The sequence below is a fragment of the Thunnus albacares genome, chromosome 14, assembly GCF_914725855.1.
Source record: "Thunnus albacares chromosome 14, fThuAlb1.1, whole genome shotgun sequence".
Lineage (NCBI taxonomy): Eukaryota > Metazoa > Chordata > Actinopteri > Scombriformes > Scombridae > Thunnus > Thunnus albacares.
In genome coordinates, this window is record NC_058119.1 from 18,522,078 (window position 1) to 18,542,075 (window position 19,998).

Here is a 19,998-nt window from a genome sequence, read left to right on the forward strand (position 1 = left end):
AACATGAACAACAAAAAAAGGACAATTGTACATTTAGATAATTTATTGGTTGTAAATTAATATTAAACGATTACTTTGTTTTTTGTGATTTATTTGTATGGTTTGCATAATTCACAAATATTTAAAGTTTTTTTTTTTTTTCTTTTACTGTCAGAATTCCAGTTCCAAGTCTCCATGGCAAATTGAGATCACATTTCAGGTTGTTTGTTTGCAGCATGTTACCATAGTCACCAGTGTTTGCATTAGTTGTTAAGTTAGCCTGTCTCTCTCTGTGTGTGGTGTATTGGTGAAACTACTCAGAGAACTCACTGGACCAAAATTTCAAACTTTCTTAAAATGGTTAAAGGAGGAAAGCGTTATTTTTCAATGAGCAATGATTGCAAATGGGTAAGAAATTCTTTATTTGATCACATACAAATAAAAATCTTTACATTTAAATCTGACCATGTAATGTAGTTTTCCTTAAATTTTCTTTTCAGTTTGCTCATCCAGATTTACCAAGAAATGAGACAAGGAATCGAGAGACTTGTACAAGCACTGGGCTCATGCTGACTCAGGTTAAATCATCACTGCCTCAGGCTTTAAACTTTGAGCGCTATCCTAAATGGAAAACTCAGCAGGTGTGTGTGTGTGTGTAGATAATGTAAAGCTTGGGATGTCTGTTAGTTTTCCATTTTCTGTTTTTCACATTATAGTCGTCACAAATGACTTTGAAAGCTTTTAAAATATTTAATTGCATCCTATCAAAGCACAAGAAAGAAACAACCTGCTCATTTTATACAATTCTACCATGGGTTTCTTTACAGAAGTCCAGAGAGTATCCATTCTCAGACCATGACAACAAGCGTGCCTTTAAAGACAATATCACAGTTTTCACTCAAGTGAGTATGAAGACAAGTCTGACAGCACATTGAAAAGTTCACATCTTCCACATTACTCCTTGTAACAGTATCTTCTCATGTTGGTACTTCTTAGGGTGTGGGACGCAGAAAGTGTCTTGATGACTACAGACAGCACAACTCCCACTTCTGCCTCTGCCATGATGGAGCTGACGGCAGTGCTGAAGACACCAGGACGGACCTCGCGGCCTACCGGACTGACTTCATGGTGGAGCAGGCTGTTAATGTTCCAACCAACACCAGACGGTTCCCACGCAACCACAAGAGAAAGTCTGAAGAGGCAGCTTTGGCACAGGCAGGGGAGCAGTTCATGTGGTTCGGACGACACGACTCTCACCTCTCGGAGACCCTGGAAGTGCTGGCAGCTACCAACTGCCCAGCATCTTCCAATACTCCTACGTTAAAGCATTAGGTGGCGTCATTGAGAGAACATAGCTTAAAGAGAGGGTCAGATGAACTTTTGTGAAGGTCCAGCTGTCAAATAAAGAATTTAATTAGAAAAATCCAAAGCATTTTCTCTTGTTTTGGGAACTCTGTGGAGTATTTTAAACATTGTATTCTGGACAAAGAAATTAGGGAACCTTATGACTATCAACAGTCCACTTAATGTAATGTAAGATATACTTGACTACGTTTAAGTGCACTATGTGTACGATTATGTGCTACATGCTATTTTGAGATAACATTAAGTTGTATTTGATTGTTTTTATCATACCTTTCTGTCATTAATCTGCACATCCTTTAAATTTAACTTTACTCAAATACTCTTTCAGGTATGTTATTAAAATATACATTACTGTGCTAATGTTTTAGGCACTGAAAGTAAAGTGAGGATGCTTTCAAAAATAATGCCATGAATAGTTTTTATTTATAAATTAACTTCATCCAAAGTTCAGTAAACAGAAGAAACTTAAATCAAATTAATATTTGGTGTGACCACACTTTGCCTTTAAAATAGCACCAGTTCTCCTCAGTACAGCTATACACAGTTTTTCAAGTTACTCGGCAGGTCAGTTATTCCTGCATCTTGGAGAAGTCGCCACAGTTCTTCTGTGGATTTAGGCGTATCAGTTGCTTCTGTCTGTTTATGTAACCCCAGACTGACTCCATGATGTTGAGATCAGGGCTCTGCGGGGGCCATATAATCTGTTGCAGGACTCCTTGTTCTTCTTGTCATTGAAAATACTTCTTTATGACTCTGGCTGTAAGTTTGGGATCATTTTCATGCTGCAGAATAATTCTGAGACTGATCAGACGCCTCCCTGATGGTATTGTATAATGGATAAGAATCTAAACATCTAAAGGACCTATAACTTTTGCACAAAACTGTATGTTAAGTAGGTCTCTCAAAACAGCATGGTCAAAGGCACTCAGTGTAGTCAGTTGTACTTATTCTACATCATTAGTACATTAAGCACAGTGTTGGTATGAAGATAGCACATTTAGTAAGTTAATTATGGAAGCTGAGAATGGCAGTGCTCGCAATTATTTTTTTAAATGCATTATCTCAAGATCACAAGTTAAATATTCTATTATCTCAAGAAAACAAGCTTTGTTATCTCGAGATAATGAGATAATCAATGCATGTTAAACCTCCACGCATTGTCCATTATGTTGAACCAATGCTACATCTATAATTGTGCACTCGTAATAGTTATTGCAAAACTGCTGTCACAAAAAAGCACTCATGGAAGAAGTTTGAAGAGATGCACTCTGCGGTGGCACTACACAGCAGAATCTCTGATACTAACAAAAACTTAGACTAATGTGTGTCTCCATGACAAAATAATATGCATTGTTATATTTTCATTATGTTTATTATTGCTAATATGACAAAATCATCTAAATTATTAGTGGTGTAAACTGAACCATGGAGTATACTATGCAGTGAAAGGTTAAGGTTATGTTCATTTATTTAATATCCTGAGGTTTTGAATTATTGTTCACATGAAATGGACGACTCATTCAGGCATTATCACCTCTGTTGTCAAGTAGACACAGCATATCCATGTATGTATATGGCTTGAAAATATAGAATGCACAGTTTTGGACATCCAAGAAAATATGACCTCTCAGCCTGGGAGTCCAAACTACAGAAGCTGAGAACGGCCATGCTTGCAATTATTTTTTTTAATGCAGTTATTTCAAGATCACAAGTTAATTGTTTTGTTATCTCGAGAAAACAAGCTTTGTTATCTCAAGATAACAAGATAATCAACCCATTATCACGAGAAAACAAAAGGTAATTTCCTCTTATTTATTTATTTCCTCTTATTGTTTCTTATGAAGGCAAATGGTTATTTAAAGAACCCTTTTCCTGAAGGAACCTTTGGAAGGAAAAATACTCCTTTATAATTTGTTTGTTAACTTTGATTTGATGCTAAACACAGCTATAGTTAATTCATCACAAATGAACAGCAGCTTTATTAATGGCATCTGTGTCATGGCCGAATGTCAGGTTGATAAACTGCTGGTCATAATATGATGGGATGTTTCATATAGGAGAAATACTAAATAATACCAAGCATTTTCATTTTATTAGACTCTATTAGACTGAGAGAAGGGGAAGTGGGGTGGAGAGAGGGAGTAAAAACCAACATATGACAGATTTGAACCCATGTCTTTAAGAGCCACTTGAGGCCTTCTTGTGCTCAATCTAAATAGTTGAGTGAGACATGGAGAGGAGACAGGAATGAACAAATGAGAATAAAGTCATGATAAATCTTGTGATAAATTGATCTCATTATCTCAAGAAATCTGCTTTTTGTTTTCTCAAGATAATGAAATAAATTAACTCGTGATCTCAGGATAACGACATTAAAAAAGTAATTGTAAGCACGGCCATTCTTGGCTTCCGTACGAAACAGTAGAAAGGTCAAGGTCAGACCTTTTGTTTTCTCATGATAACGGGTTGATTATCTCAATATCGAGATAACACAGTTTGTTGTCTTGAGATAACAAAATAACTAACTCATGATCTTGAGATATCATTAAAAAAATAACTGCAAGCACGGCCATTCTCAGCTTCCGTAGTTAATCATGAGTACACAGGTTTTTCCTACATGGAACTTTTCTGTGGTATGATAAGATATAAGAAATATAACACAATTATGGATAGTCATGAAATATACTTTTTATTTACACCAGGAGCCACTATAGAATCACTATGGAGCCTGCTGGTAGTTCACAGTTTTGCCAGCAGAGAGCAGCAGCTCTACATGCGTTATCAGTTGACCTGAAGATCCACTGAGTTGTTCATCAGCAAAGTTGTGTGAGAAATGTAATAACCAAAACCCCTGTGTAATGTGCATGCTCTGTGAAAGAAAATCTGGGTGAAAATAATTAGAAAAAGAATTCAGCTATTTTTATTCAAGGCATATCAACAGGAAGACATTAAATTTGAGCATGTGAAATAAATTAAGCTTGATTTGAGTCATAATGCATGGGTTTGTTTCACCCCCGGGGATGAAAGGGATGGATATGTGTGTGCCGCCCATACAAGAGAGGAGGAGGCGTGGGAGCGAATGACGGGGAACACTGCTCAGAGGAAAAGCACTTAAGTGAAGAGTATCCCCAACCACTCTCTCCAATAGCTGATGTTTTCTCCAGAGTGACCAGCTGCTTTCTTTCTTCTAAGTACCCACCGGGGAAATGGGTTTTTCTCACAAGCTTTCTTTCAGCTATAGTAATTAGCTGATCCCCATACAGTGCCGACCTTGCAGGAGTTTGTTTCACTTTTAAAAGGTGAAGTAGCGATCTCGCAGTTCTTATATAGCAAGAAAGAAAGCTGCGAGACATCCATCTGGAACCGCTGCCCTTTGTGATTTCACTTTGAGATTATCTCACACATTGCTGCCAAAAAACTGATCCTTGGATGCAGGTGCACGACTGACACCAAGCTGCAGGGCAAGGGATTTGATATCCCTATACCTTTGATAAAATAATAATAGAAAACTGGTGCACAGCTGAAAAAAATAAGGTCTATTTTAACCCTATCTTCGCCCTGTCGCTGAGACAGAAACATATGGTGGTCAGATCATGCCTTAATTAATCTAAAAACACCTTTTAAAGAGGTGCAGTGGTGTTGTAGTTGTTTATTAATGGAAAAACACCTGTGCTTATGTGTGACAGTTGGTTCTGTCTGGTCTCGACTGGTTGTCTGCCACTTCTGTCCCCGTGGGTGCAGTTTGCAGACTTTCCGTTGGACTTGCCACAACTTGAACAACTCCTCCGCACAGAAGCCACCAAAACTTAATAATCAGAAACTCTCATTAGCTGTTTCAGAATGCTGGTGAGGCTTTTAATGCTTCACATGGGAGTGAGAGCTCTTAGGAGAATGCACTGAAATAGAGTGTCAATCATTACAGTAGTTTGTATTTGTGTGTGTGTGTGTGTGTGTGTGTGTACTGTATGTGTGTTATTTATATCATGTAGAGGTATATAATACAGTTGCTTGCTGGAATATCAAACCTTCTCCCAAGGACAAAAGACACATCTCAGTAAACAAGCATTCAACCGCCAAAGCTGTGCACTTCATGAATATTAAATCAGACACTTTGAATCCTACCTCTTTGGTGTTAGGAGGCCCTAGTCTGGATTTTTACCATTTGCTGTGATTTATTCGCAGGTGCATGTGTCTCTTTGATGTGTCGAGCTGAGAGGTTTTGCACCTGTTAGAGGAAAAAAAAAGCTTTGAAAACAAGAGGTGGATTTGCCAGACAGTCAAAATAACAGCGAGAAGGAAGATTTGTGTTGCTATGGTACATCGCGCGCGCCTGTGTGTGTGTTTTCTTTTCAAAAAGGCTGCTGTGCTGTTTTGACATTTTCTATTGAGTGAACAGCAAAATCACTTTTTGTCAAACAAAATCTACCTTTTTTTTCTCCTCTCATGTCAGTTTTGGCATCTGTCCTGACGTTATGAAGTTGTGCATTTTGCATTTTGTCCATTACCTATTCATTAAAGATGTGACTTGAAAAGAGAGTTGCCATGGCGATACTGCAGTTAAGTCACATATCTCAAAGATTTTTATTTCTGTTTATTCTTTTGCCAATTATAGCATAACTAATGTCTAGCTGCCCCGATTTCTTTTGATTTTTTTTCCCCCCTCTCTTCTCCCGGCTCACAGTATGACTTCTCCTTATGTCTAACATTTCATCTTGTTCAAATATTCAGCATCCTTCCCAAATAACAACATCACTGCAAGTCCAAAACAGTGTTCAAGACACAGAGTGGACTCCCTTTAGGCTAGGCTGAACTACCTGACTGCAAGGCTACTTCCCATCTACTGACAGTCCAGTTACAGCACTTCCAATTCCCTGACAGTCTCTTTATTCAGGCAGTTGGTTAGTGTCCCCTGCGGCAGGCTAGTGGTCCTTGTTCCAGTAATGGTCTGGGGCCCTCCAGAGTCTGAGGGTGGTGATAAAGGTGGCTGGCTATCTTGTTTCCACAGAGGACAAGATAACATCCTGAGAACATTCCCATCACTCGAGGAGTTTGTTCAGTGGAGATAAGAGCTCCCCTGCTAAACCTCAGCTTCCAAGCTCTGTGGGTGTGTATTTGTGTGTCATTGCACTGTACGTATGGAGTAATTTGGAGCTTGTTAGCTGCAATCTTGCCCAGGCCTGCTTCCCCATGTTGCAGCTGTGAGGTCCGCCAGCCTGGCATTGTGGCATTGAGCAGCTCTGCAGAAACACTGCCTCAGAAGATCAGACCTATCCTTGCACTAAATCACATCGCTCCATGTATTTTTCAAACCTCCGACACAGTTTGCATGCTAATTTGTGTGTAGGTGGTGAGTATAATTACATTAGGCTTGTTGTAAACAAAGACCTACAAGCTGCAGTCTGTTCAAGTATCCCACCCGAGAGTTTATACAAGGGAGGATGAATTTATCATGCACAGTTTGTGTAAAGAAAGTGTTATCCCAGACTGTCGGTTTGTAACAGTAGTTGTTGAAGCTGTCAAGTAGCAAACTGTGCTAAACAAGAGTAAAAAAGATGATTAGTTTCATGTATATCCTGTGTCTAGTCTGTGAAATTCCTGCTAAAAACTGTAATTTTCAAGCAGAATCAGTTGCTTGGTTTCCTGATCTTATGTTTGATTATATATTTAAAGTAAAGGTAAAAAATTCAGAGAAACAATGAGAAACACACTTCTTAGCTCAAACAGTGCAGCTCCATTTTGGTTTGCCACATTTGTATGATGTTACCAACTATTTCATCACTACTTACAGTAAGAAGCGCCACCTCTTAGTTTCATCCAGTCTGCTCCTTCATAACCTCAGCATCACAGCATTTTAGTTTCAATAGGTAAAATCGATAAATCTATTCCAATTTACAGATGAGGAGCTGGACCACACATCCTCCGTGTCATCATCTTTACATTGTCTCTCAGGAATCTGATGAAAACTATGTCAATAGAGCGAAGCTACTCATTTGACACGGTTTTCAAATTAGAAGTGACACCTCAGATTGTTTAGATTAATCAATTTGTTTCCTTCGATTGGTATTTCATCTACTCACAGAATAGCTGCTGTTGTTAAGTGATCAGTTACATATGATATCAACAGTTTATGTTATCAGCATTGGAAACTGCTTGAACACCTCACTTAAACATTCAGTTTTCCATTTACTGCTGTAGGAGGAAGCAAAAACATCCAGAGACCTCACAACAAGTCTAATTAACTGTTTTCTCACTTATTCTCCAGCAAAGGGGGTAAATCTGCCTCATTTGCATTATATTGGAGGCATGAATACAAGGAAATGAAGGTATCCCAGTGTCTTTTTAAGGCTGCTACCAATGTGTCAGAGGTCTTAATGTGGTGGAACATAATTAGATGTGAGTGCAGGCTTTCACAAAGGCAAAGACTGGCGCTGCTGTAGGTGCACTTACAGTGGAGGAGGTACAAACAGAACAATGGCACATTCTTTGAGAATCTGACATTATTATCAAATGTAAATTACACCCCCATGAGCTGCTCATTACAATATCCCATATGTAGAGTGTGTCATAAGTTGTTAAATTCTCAATTTAACATGATATCCACCTCTTAGCTGCTGCTAATCATAAGTGCTCCATGGTGACGTTGGAGTTAAATTAGCTGCACTTTCCTTTCTCAAGAAGGAGGAAAGATGTGAAATTATGTGAAATGTTAATTTAAAATCATAAATGAGGTCCTTGCAGAGGTAGCTTGGTTGTTATTTATACTAGATTATTTTGAATGTGACAGATTATATAATGGCATTAAAGATGGATGGATTGATGTGTGAATGGCAGTTTATTTTGATGTAAAGAAATAGACCTAAGTGTTACAGTACATATAATAGTACACATGCAGGAACAAGCAAAAAGGAAACACTATGCAATAAGATGATTTAAGCATGAGAGACTGATTCAAGGTTGCTGTGAAATATTCATTCAAATGAGGTAAAGAGTGGTGCAGCATAAGAATAACCCGTCTTTAAAGATTAACATAACCCTTGGAGGTGTTATTGTATCCCCGTAACCAAGTCAAGACTTCAGCAGGTGCAGAACAGCTCTCTCTCTCTGTGAGTTACTGCATTAAGTCCCTCAAATTTAGTAGCACAATCATGAGCCTCCTGTTCACTCTCTGGAGTAGAAGAATCGCTTTGCATTTTAAAAAGGTCAAACACTCAGATCTCTGCCAGGAGGAATTGAGGGAAGAAATAATGTCTCTGCAGAAATATGCAGTAGCACACTACTGATCCTCTCAAATACCCACTGTACAGTGAACAGATTAGAGGTGTGTGTGTGTGTGTCGACTGTCATCCTCTAACAACTACTGTATAAACAAAAGCAAATCATAATATCAGACCATAATGTGGTGAATGTTTTAATAATCTACAGGGCTGTATTGATTTAGCAGAACCAGATTCTTATGCAAATGGCTTTAGAGTATAATAAAAACATGGAACATATTACATGATTGCACATTTCAAAGCAAAAAAAGATACCAATGACAAACAGCGGAGACAAATAAAGCCTGTGCATATTTGTTTCCACAGTAAGGTGCTTTACTAAGCGACCCAGAAGGTAAGCGTATAATTAGCAAACACAGCCTTTTGTAAGATTAAATCTACAACAATAAAGCAGATTTTGAAACAACTTTCATATTCAAAACGACAACAAGAGAGGAATAATAGATAATTCTGCCACATACGGCTAATGAATTTCAGCATATGTACATTACATACTTCATTATACATGTCACTTTATATCATTAAATAATGCACTTACTGTACTACATCATTAACTTGGTCATTCATCGTTAGATTCTGACATATTGGTTTGGTAATATTTAAAGGGCCTTTGTAATTTATTTGCGAAAAAGTGATGCCTTCATCTAAATCAATTTTAGACAAACACAAGCTCACAGCCGTGATTCAAATAGTCTCCTCTGTCTCTTCCTCTTCCAGTCATCCATCTTCTCTCCTGCCATTGCAAACATATGCTTCTGTTGGTGTCCCCTGTTGGCTGGTGTTGGTCTTTGGAGTGTTTGGGTTCATGCCCAGTAGTTACATTTTGCTGGAGACAAAATGACCACAGGGAAAGATGCTCTCAGGACAGGGCCAAGAGCCCCCCAGGCCTGGGACCACACACACACAGGATACTGAGGCTACAGCAAGACACAGAAAAGATGTTATGTAAATGATTCATCTATTTCTTGCAGTGATTTTCTATTAATTCCTAATTCTGGTCTTTCTGGGAAGCTCCATTCAAAGACTCAGATTTGCTGGAAGTGCTGAAAAAAGTATGTAGAGACTGAAGTGACCAGGAAATCCAAAGATGCTCTCCGCCATCTGTGCTGTTATATGGCCGGCGCCACTGTGTGAATGAATGGAGGGACCGCAACCACTCTACTGCTGAGACTGGAACCGAAAAAAAATGGATAATATACACTAGATTGCATGTTTTAAGCATGACATCAAGGCACAGCTGCAGTGGCTGCTATCTGCACCAGTGGCATGCAGAGGAAGATTTAAGTGAACATGCAGCTGAACTATGAAATATCTATCTCTATCCCAAAGCACGGCCATCTAAATTTTATTACACTTTTTTTTTCTCGGAGTCTGTGGATTTTGTAGCCGTAGTTGTAGTTTAGAAGTATTAGGAAGGGATAACATTAGTAATAATTACAGCCAGGGCCGCAGCCAGAACTTTAGCCCTCCCTATCCCCCACAGCAAAGTATGGAGGCAGCAAAAAGAAAGTCTGTTCCCCATCATATTTATTCAATTAATTATTCAATTATATTTTCAGTCTTATTTCCCTACATGAAGTTCTAAGTACTGTTACAAAGTCCTCCCCGCACTGCCAGAAAATCTGGTTGGGAATGGGAAATATAAATCATTCCTGTAACCATTTATTTATTTATTTGTAAAGGGAGTGCCGAAATTAACTTTTTGACTCACCTGCCAAGGGGACTGGTAGGTGAAAAAATCAACCACCCCAGCATATTTTTACCGGCCAAAATATGCTTCGTCTTCCTTTTCGTTGGTGCACTTTCCTTTTAAAGGTTGGCTTACTCCTTGTAAATGTCTCCACATAATAGCTATCAGGGGTGGACTGAAACAATAATTCAGGCCGAGAATTTGACTCACACGTATGGTGCGTGTGTCTACACTGTATTATTACATGACTATTTTGGTACAAACATTTACCCGCCAGTGTGGCGGATAGCCTTCCGAGATTTACTTGCCAAACGGAAAATCTACCCGCATTTGGCGCTTGGCAGGTGTTAATTTTGGACCCTGGGTAAAGGTAGTAAAATTTAAATATATTCAGTCTAAAATTACTGAAATCAGTTTTTAAATTACCCATAATGGGTAAGTTTCAAATGTAGAAGGCAAATTCCCACTTGAGATGGTCGCAGGTCAGCTGTTTGTAAGTTCATGTTTGCTGTAATGTATGTTTTTACTATGTGGAGATTTACGCATTTCTAAATTAAAATGGTTTGCATGATACAAAATATCTCTTACACAGAGATTAGTTGTTGCTTAATATTTATTCCTAGTAACTGCCAAGTGTAACTGTCTATCCAAATCAACTGATAAAACTAACGCTAGCTTGCTAATATGACCCCTTTAGATTGAAGAGAAAAAAAGAAGAAATAAGGTGGAAACATTTGACATGATACTTCAAAATGCTGTTATACATTTTGTTTTTAAATGAACAGTCCAGAAAAATAACACAATACACCTCAAATTACAAAACATTACGCTAATTACGTTAGCCAAATGACCACCTAGCATAATGTTAGCTAATCAGACATTTTCATGCTTGAATACTATTGATACTGGAGCACATATTTCTTCATGTATGCATACAATATATAAATAAAAACAAAATTAATACATCAAAGCAGGCAGTTAAACCGAGTATGGCTAGTATTTGGCCCCTAAAACAGTCCACAAGTTGTAAAGGTGAAACTTCATTCAGTAAATCACTAGTTTGAAACTAGATAAGAACTAAGGAAGAGGTTTACACAAACTTATATGGATTTACACATAGCTTATAATACTAATTAACTTTCAGTTTACACATGGGAGTATTGTATTAAGATGTTTTTTTTAAAACCCATCCTTTTTTTTCGACAGCATAAGTATTTTTTAAAACATATAATTACGCCGGATTGACCAAGACTTCAAATACAGGGTAAAAAAAACGGTCAAATCTAAACACAGATCGCCATAACAACTGTCCCAACCCCATCAACGGCTAGAAGTGTCTCTCATTTTCTATGTGCTGTGTGTGTGTGTGTGTGTGTGTGTGTGTGTGTGTGTCTGTGTGTGTGTGTGCGTGCGAGGGAGAAGTGGGCAAAGGCTCCGCCTCACTCAAAAAGCGAGAGAGAAAAAAAAAAGGAAAAGCAAACTGATACACACCTCTCAGTTCTGGCAGGAGGAAAAGAATAGGAGTGTTTATGAAGCGTATAAGTAAACAGCAGGAAAACCGAGGCACACCGAGAGCCGAGGCTACTTCCCCCGTTAAAAACCGACACCGGGCACCGTTTCACAGCGCCGGAGATTGTCCCGTTGCGTTCAGGATTAAGTTTTTGTGTCATCTAAAGGTGGATCATTATCTAAATCCGAGATAACAAGCGAATTTGAAATGCGTAGCCTGCGATGCTATTTCTGGAGCCCCCAAAGCCGACGCTTGAACTCTCAGTAAACATCCAGTCGAGGTAGGATTCAAGATTATTGCAAAGGTGGTGTAAAATATTTCAGTGTGTGCTCCACCGGGGTGTAGTTTTGAAAGCTATACTCGCATCGCTGTCCATGTGTCCCTGCGCCATCAGCAAGGAGGGACAAGGGAGGGTGGGAGTAGTGTAGTGTGAGGAAGACATTAGCCGATACTCCACTACATAATATGATGTGGGGATAGGCTTTATTAAGACCCTAATTAGTTGGGCAATTAGGCTGTAATGTGTAATAGTGAACATACTGAAGATCCAATTAAGCTCAATTAATACTGAGTGTTATTTTCTTAAATATTTATTGGCTTCTTTTAACATTTTAAATCATAGAAGAAGAAGAATGCCAACATGCACCAGAAGAGTTTGATCAAAAGTTTGGTACAAGTGTGTTTTTGTGCCACATTTCTTGCAGGCGTGTATGTAACTAAACAAATCTAGCTGGAACTTCACTTGTCAGTAGCCAACTAATTAATGAGTGCTTAATTAGTGAGCCAATCAGGCATCCATATGAGGACCTAAACATTAAAAAAAAAGAGATTAATCCTTCCATTTCACAGTTTTTACAGGCAGAGTGGGCACTGCTTTTCAAAAGGCAACTCTCTCCACTCTCCCTCTTCTTCTTCTTCTTTTTTTTTTTTTTTTTTTTTTACTGCATTTGGAGGCTCCAGTGGAAGAAAGATTCAAGTGGAGAAGGAGGAGGAGGAGGAGGGCGGCTCCATTGTCTGGCCAGTGAAGGGGTGGGGATTGAGGCTATATGCAGATGTGCTGCTGGCAACGGACATCTGCTCTCCCCCGTGGGCATTGTCACAACAGGCAGGGGAACTTAGTGTGGAGCTTGCCCGCAGAGTAAAGGCCTTTGTTAATGATATGCAGGCTGTGGCCCGCACCCTTCAAGAGGCTAATGTTTGCATTTGAAACGTCTATTAGAACATCTGATCATCTCATGAGGGCTGCTTTACCCCTAAAAGATATTAGTCAATGTTCTTAGTTTGTCACGGTTGGGTTAGCGATTTCTCACCACCACCACTACCCCCCCCCCGCCCCCCCTCCTTCAACAGTCTCCCTCAGTCCCACATGTGACATCAACCTTCCTGCTCTCCTCTCCCTATCCCTCCCCTCCTCATCTGCCGTCTTCAACTCCGCTGGAGGTTGAACTTCTTCTCACATCTTTGTGGCCCGTATGTGTTCAGATATGAAAGCTGGCCTCCCAAGGCAAACACATCACAAGCAGCTTCACAATGTACATGGCAGCTCCTATCAGGCCTTTTGATTTATCACTGGAAAAGGGAAAATGCCAAGAAAATGCAAAACCAACGCTTTAATATTTATGATATCCTGCGCACGTCTTGTGCTTGATGGTAGCTATCAGTGTTGATGCGCGCACGCACGCGCGTGTGTGTGCCCGCGCGTGTGTTTGTATTGGAAATCAGGAGTCTTATTTGCCTCAACAGATATTCCCTGGTGAACAGTGGAGTCAGTGCGCTGTGATTACGAACATGATTTGTGCTTGTAGAGAGCTCTGTTGTACATGGCTGATCTTCTGTACAACATGCTTGTGCAGGGGCGCGTTTGTGTGTTTCTGCTGTGTTATAACACGCTGGATAGCAGAGAGGCAAGCTGGGGAAGCAAGTGCACCGATGCAAGAAGAGATGATGGTGTTTTGAAAGCACAGGTGCTGTCTCTCACTCCGCTCACCACCCGCTCATTTGGCACTTGGTTGTCTTTGAACACACAATCTGTGCTCTCTCTAAGAATTGATCTAAAATACTTTCTTGCATTCTTGACGTGTCCATCTTTTTTTTTTTGTTGTTGTTGTTGTCGTTGATGACGATTGCTTCATAAAGAGGAATAGCTGGAGGCACACAGCAACAGAAAAAAAATCTGAATCACGCAATGACTGCCTGTTTTGAAGTCACCGAAGCAAAGCAATTACAATTGGTTAATCATATTCTCAGAGCCTAATACTCCATTTAACACAGCAATTTGGACGCTGCTCTTGTGAACTCTACTGAGAATTCCCATAATGGCTAGGCCACTAACGGCTCTTAAAAGTTCCCATAGGAGTTGGTTTGAGAGGATTTTACTGTCATGTGATTGTGCTATGCATTGTGGAGAAGAGGTAATGGGTGTGAAATTACACTGTGCCATCTGCAAGGGGCCGAAAACGTACAGCTTAATGTCACTCAGTCATACTGGTTTGCAAAATCACAGAGCAAAGAGGATTCGTACCACAGGTATATTGATGTGGCTGCAATTAATATTTTATGGAGGATTTCTTTGTTTGTCTTTCATTTGAGGGTTTTCTGAAGAAAAAAATCATTTATTCAACTATAGCCAATTAGCCAGTTTAGCTTTTAAAAGTTTCATAGTTTCATGAAGGTTTTTTTTTTTTCCTTGAAAACATTGTTCTTTGTTTCAAGTTACACAGATCTTAAAACTTGATTCTCAGATTGGATTAAGGCTTTGATGTTGAAGATTTCGCTGTGAAGTAGTGCACTTTGCAAATTGAGAACTTGTGTGCTTCAGACGCATTACAACGATTAGGCAACAGTTGTACATCTATCATTCTTTGAGCAACTGTTGTGTTGTTTCTCATGCTGCCTGGTACCGGTTGGGTCTCAAAAGAACATACATTTTAAAATGCACTGTGTGTTTAGTGTAATTGGCACACTCTACAAATTTTCAGCACCTGTTTCTGGCTCGTTATAACGTGCTCTGATGTGTCTCAGTTGCTTCTGAGTCGCTCATTTTTGTTTGTGATTGTGAGGGATAGTTTTGGAGGGGGGGTGGAAGTGGACTGCAGCAGACAGCAGCAGGTGTTTGATTCTCTTCACTGACAAGGCATGTGTGCTTAAAACATACTGGATGATCTTATTCTCTTCGCGTGTGTGTGTGTGTGTGTGTGTGTGTGTGTGTGTGTGTGTGTGTGGGTGCATGCACTCTTGTCAACCGTGGATATGATATAAACAGTATGGAGAAATAGGTTCATCCTCAGTGGTTTGCTCTTAAGTGCAGCTTAAGTCATTTTTCATACTCTCACAGCTGTAGCTTGCTCCTGCCACATTGGCATCCAAGTTTGTTTTTTTTGTGTAAAGTTTGCTGATCCAAAATAATGCATTTAATTATCATTTTATAGTGGCTAGTAAACATGTGAATTATAGTACGCCGCTGTGTTTGAAAGCTGTTTTTAAAGGTTTTTTTTGATTGAGACAATCAAACATAACACTGCAGAATTAAACCCACATCTTGTTGCCAAATTTGAAAAAAATCAAATCTCAAAGTGAAAAACTGATCAACTGTTGCAGGTATTTTCATTAACATCATTTCATTCACGATTGCAGCAACGTTGTCCTGCTTGAGTGTTTCAATGTAAGTGTCTTGCCGCTTGAGGAGAAAATTAAGATCAAGCTTTGATCTAAATTTCTTGAAAGATTTTTCTCTTTGAGTTAAAACTTACATTTTTTTTTTGTGACATGTCATTTAAAGGATGCGAATACTAATTATTTTTGTTATTGATTATATCATTCATACAGTATTTTTTCTATTTAATCGCTCTTTTAAGCGAAAAGATGACAGAAAATAGTTAAAAATGACAATCAGAAGTTTCAAGAGCACAAGTTGGTGCCGTCAAATTGCTTGTTTTGTCCGTCTGACAGTCCAAAACCAAAAAGAATTTGATTTAAAATGATACAAAAGAGTAAGAGTGAAAAGTAAAAAGTGGCAAACATTTGAGAAGCTGAAACCAGCAAATGTTTCAAATGTTCAGTTGATTACCAAAATTCTGTTGATCGACTAATTTATCAAAGGACTAATTCTCTTAGCTGAAAACGTACCAAAAAAACTGTGCTATTTGTACATACTTAATTAGAATTGGCCTTTTACACAGAAGACATTTTGACATGTCACAGTAGGAAAAGCACAGGTGTAAATAATACAATTTATTTCTTCAGTTTCAGGTTTTGTGCATGTTGGCTCACTGCCACTGTCTTACTGGGACACTTGAATGAAACGGAGCCATGGTTAATGTTATTAGTAACACCTGTGCTTTTCTTACTATAAGTCAAAATGTCTCATGTGAAAAAGACTAGTAATGTTAATGACTGTAGCCTACAGCATACTGAGTGTGAGTTTAGTATGTTGTGGATTCATAAATGAGATTTTCTTTAAATTATTACCTCATTATGATTGGAGGAATGCTCTTGGCGGCAGTGGGGGCGACAGTGGAGGATGTTTACTGTTCCTTGTATTTATGACGATGGGAGTTTGCTCACACCACTTGGCTGTCTAATAGCCTCCCACCTGGCGTAAACCATCACACTGTGGAGTCCCTGCTCCTCCTTAATGACCGGCCATTTTCCTCTAAAGAAGTCCTAATTGCTCTCAACTGCATGCATCGACATTATGCCAGGGACGGATGGAGTAGGGAGGGGGAGGATGAGGATGGATGTAAGGGCATAGTTAAGAGATGAAGATATAATAGGAATGTAATGCACTGTCTTTTCCACGTGGAGAAGTGTGTGTGTGTGTGTGTGTGTGTGTGTTTCCTGCTGGCAAACACACACACTTTTTTCCCTCCCACCTCCCCTCCTTCGCTTGGCATAGCCAGGGCTTTAGACACCTGCCATTAACTTTCATGCAAACCACAGAGGATTAGGAATGAATAGTGGCACCGTCTTCCAACTATGTGTGCATGTACATGTGTGCTTGCATCCGTGTCTGCGTGTCACTTTTGCAGGAACTAGCAGAGACAAAGCACCATCTGCACGCAGCAGGCCGTCCTGACTGCCTGCTCCTCTCGCTGGGGCAGAGAAGAGGCTTTCTGTGAGCATTGTTATGAAACCAGGTCTGCCGCCGCCGCCGCCGCTGCTGCTGCTGCTTTTGCTGCTACGCTGGTTGTTAATGCTGACAGCTAATAATGTCCTCCTGGATGAGTGTGCCTTGCTGCAACCAGAGAGAAGAGACAGAGACTAATGAAGAGAGGCAGGAAGTGAAGGGAGAAAGACAGACAGAAACAGATAGAGAGAAAGATACCAGTGTGGCCGTGCAGCTTTCTCTGTCCAAGCTGGCAAAGTTTCCTGAAGAGGATTATACACATACATGCCCACAGGCTGAAAGTGCAGGCACATGTATTGTGTTTTATTTCCTCTTTTTTTTTTTTCTTTTTTTTTTTCCTTCCTTCCTACCCGCTCTCTCCTGTCTCAGCGTCTCAGGAGGGAGGTGGCACGAGGAGGAGGAGGAAGGTTCCCATTGTGTCTCGGCAGAGCCCCTATTCCAGTCCAGCTGACATAGACTTGTGTCAGGAGGATCCATCCTGCTGATGTTAGGGAAGCTGTAAACTGAAAGAGATGTCTAAAATGCTGAAGTGGGCCCTGGCCAGTGGAGGGATGGCTCTGTTGTTTGCCATTCTGCTGAGCACCACTTCACAGAGAAAACTTTTCTGCCTGATTCTGCTGACGAGGAGAAAAAGAGGGAAAAAGAGTTGGAGTTGGTGTTTTGGGAATCACTCGTGGGCACACAGAGCTTTGGCCATTGTGGGTCTGTGACATTGACATTTGGACATGGTGAGAGGGAGAAAAGAGTTAAAGGCTTACTTTTTTTTCAGCTGTCTCTTAGCACACAAACTGTTTTGCCACTGCTCACAATTCTCAGAGACAGCAGACACTGAACCTTCCAACCACATGAATATGCATGATAAGTCCGCTTTTCTTCTCTGCCCTCTGAGCTGTTTTTTTTTTTCACCCAGAGACCTGTCGTGTTGTGTTTGATTGGCCCTGACATTTGAAAAGGTCCTTGAATAAAAAAAAAAAAAAAAAAAAAGTTGTTTATGACAACTGGAGAACTCTCCTTGCAGCAGAGTAAAAATGGCATTTTGAAAGGAGCACAGCTCCTGCATATTTAAATGCTAATGGCTCTGTGAATGTGCGGGCTAATAGGATGTTTCAATCTGGAGTGCAGTATGTACACTTTCAGTATGCGGGCACATTGTCTGAGTGCTACTTCTAATAGCTGTGAAAGGTGCATCAGCTCATTTTATTAACTGATTATGTTGAGTCTGAGGGTTTCTTTTTTTATAAATTATCACATTCTTTCTTCATGGCAGCATGGAGATTATCTCAACACATAAGAACAAAGAGTTGGCTTATATACCCCTCCAAAAAAAAAAGCCCTCAGGGAAATCTATTTTTGAAATTCTGGCATCTGTGCTGTATTATCACAATGGTTATGATGCAGATAAAGTTTAACAGCTTGTTTTACAAGCTTGCAGATGCTGTGTGGCAGAGTGGAGCCGCTAGTCTTAGACAGGGCCCCTGGGGTTCTGGCTGGGCAGCCCTGTAGTGGAGCGTCAGGTCCTTGGTTTATTAGGAGCTGTTTTGTTAGCAGTAGTCAACCACAAGTGCCATGGATCCCGTGTGGACTTTGACCTGCTTGTGGAGTATTTGGCCTCATAGTCCTGCTTGGACTGCATAGCATTTACATCATATGAAACAGGATATTTGATGGTATCATTAGATAGTAATTTGTGTTGTTTGTGAGCCTTTTATGCTGCTAAAAACAATCATCAATATTTGATGGAAGAAATATGGGTTTGGAGAGGTAAGGTGACATGTGTTAAGGGTCCTAAATCTTAGACAGTCAGGATGATAAGAGAACCCAAACTTTATTTTTAAATGTTGTAAGTTCATCCTTGTCCCTAGTCCCAGTTAAAACTGTCTACATACCATACTTCCCATGCATCTAACAGGCTCTTTACTTGCATAAGTACTGGCACAAGTCCAAACAGGGAAATCTGGCAGATGTCCATGAAACTTTTGGTTACCAGGGTAACCCCGCTCCTCTGAAAACCGAGCGAGGTATCTCACTATGGGAAGCGCCTTCTGGCGTGACTAATCATGGAAGCTCCAATACCACCACGTCTGTAGGGAGACAGACCAATCATCTCGAGGCGGTAAAACCGAATAAATGTGTGTGTGGATGCCCCACTAGCAGCGGCACAGATGTTACCTAGAGAAATGCCCCTGAACAGGGCCCATGAAGTGGCCATAGCCCTGGTGGAATGAGCCTGCTGGCTCTTAGGGGCTGCAGTCCATGACTCTCATAAGCCAGAATTATAGCCTCCACCACACAGTGTGACAGGCACTGGCCAGTCAGAGCCTTCCCTATGTTAGAAGGGGCCCAAGATACAAAAAGTTGGTTACTCTTCCTAAATCCCTTAGTCCTGTCGAAATAGATACATAAGGCTCTTACGGGGAAGAGTGAATTAAGGCACCTCTCACTCTCCTCTGCAAAAGGTGGTGGGTGAAAGGCAAGCAGCTCCAGTGTGGGGCAGCTTTAAGAAGACTCGCTAACCTTAGGCACAAAAGCAGGGTTAGGGCACAACATTTGGCTGACGTCAGTGCCAGCAACAGCATAGTTTTGAGAAAGAACAACTTTAAGTCAGCACACTCCAAGGGCTTGAAAGGCAACCCTGAGAGTGCCTCCAAAACAGTTAGCAAATCCCATGAAGGAACTAAACGCAGGCTGCAGTCGCTCTCCTCATAAACCTCCTTATCAGAGAATGCTGCTCATTCAGCTCATTCTCAAAACCCGCATGGCAGGCTGAAATCGTGGCCAAATAAACTTAAATGGTGGAAAAAGCTTTACAATTGTCCAGTAAATTCTGCAGGAAGCATAATACATCCAGGACAAAACTCTGAAACGAAATGATGATGATGAGCCTTACACCATCTCTCAAATACGCGCCATTTACCATCATACAATGCAGCCATGGCTGGCTATGAAGGAGTCGCACTAGCTCCGCCATCCACATTCTGCTGGGCCAATATGGGGCTATCACAATCAAAGATAGCTTCTTGCTCACTCTATTGGAGCAATGAGGCTGATCGGGGGG

The 19,998-nt window shown here is 40.3% G+C and overlaps 2 protein-coding genes and 1 long non-coding RNA gene across 5 annotated transcripts in view; 2 read left to right on the plus strand and 1 right to left on the minus strand.

Moving 5' to 3' along the window:
* Window positions 1–205: 205 nt before the first annotated feature.
* Window positions 206–1,401, plus strand: tex36 (testis expressed 36). The gene is made up of 4 exons (XM_044373345.1): window positions 206–387; window positions 480–620; window positions 807–881; window positions 976–1,401. The coding sequence occupies exons 1-4, from the start codon at window positions 337–339 to the stop codon at window positions 1,309–1,311; spliced, it is 603 nt and encodes a 200-aa protein (XP_044229280.1). The 5' UTR covers window positions 206–336; the 3' UTR covers window positions 1,312–1,401.
* A 7,335-nt stretch (window positions 1,402–8,736) lies between these two features.
* On the minus strand, window positions 8,737–11,888 carry LOC122996976. Its single transcript, XR_006407126.1, has 2 exons — window positions 11,800–11,888; window positions 8,737–9,535 (listed from the first exon to the last, which is right to left on the minus strand). It is a non-coding gene; the product is annotated as an uncharacterized LOC122996976 (long non-coding RNA).
* The window catches only part of ctbp2a (C-terminal binding protein 2a), a 74,714-nt gene continuing 65,093 nt past the window's right edge, over window positions 10,378–19,998 (plus strand). The window contains exon 1 of one of the 3 annotated variants that reach the window (XM_044372824.1): window positions 10,378–10,678. The gene's annotated coding sequence lies outside the window, so the exon portion shown is untranslated. Of the gene's footprint in view, window positions 10,679–10,703; window positions 10,802–11,811; window positions 12,099–19,998 lie in introns of those variants that run through there. The other 2 variants (XM_044372823.1, XM_044372822.1) reach the window with 2 other exon arrangements.

Coding starts and splice junctions, on each gene's coding strand:
- tex36 (XM_044373345.1), top strand. CDS start 337: ATGGTTAAAGGAGGAAAGCGTTATTTTTCAATGAGCAATGATTGCAAA. Junction 621..806: donor CTAAATGGAAAACTCAGCAG/GTGTGTGTGTGT, acceptor GTTTCTTTACAG/AAGTCCAGAGAGTATCCATT. Junction 882..975: donor ATATCACAGTTTTCACTCAA/GTGAGTATGAAG, acceptor GGTACTTCTTAG/GGTGTGGGACGCAGAAAGTG.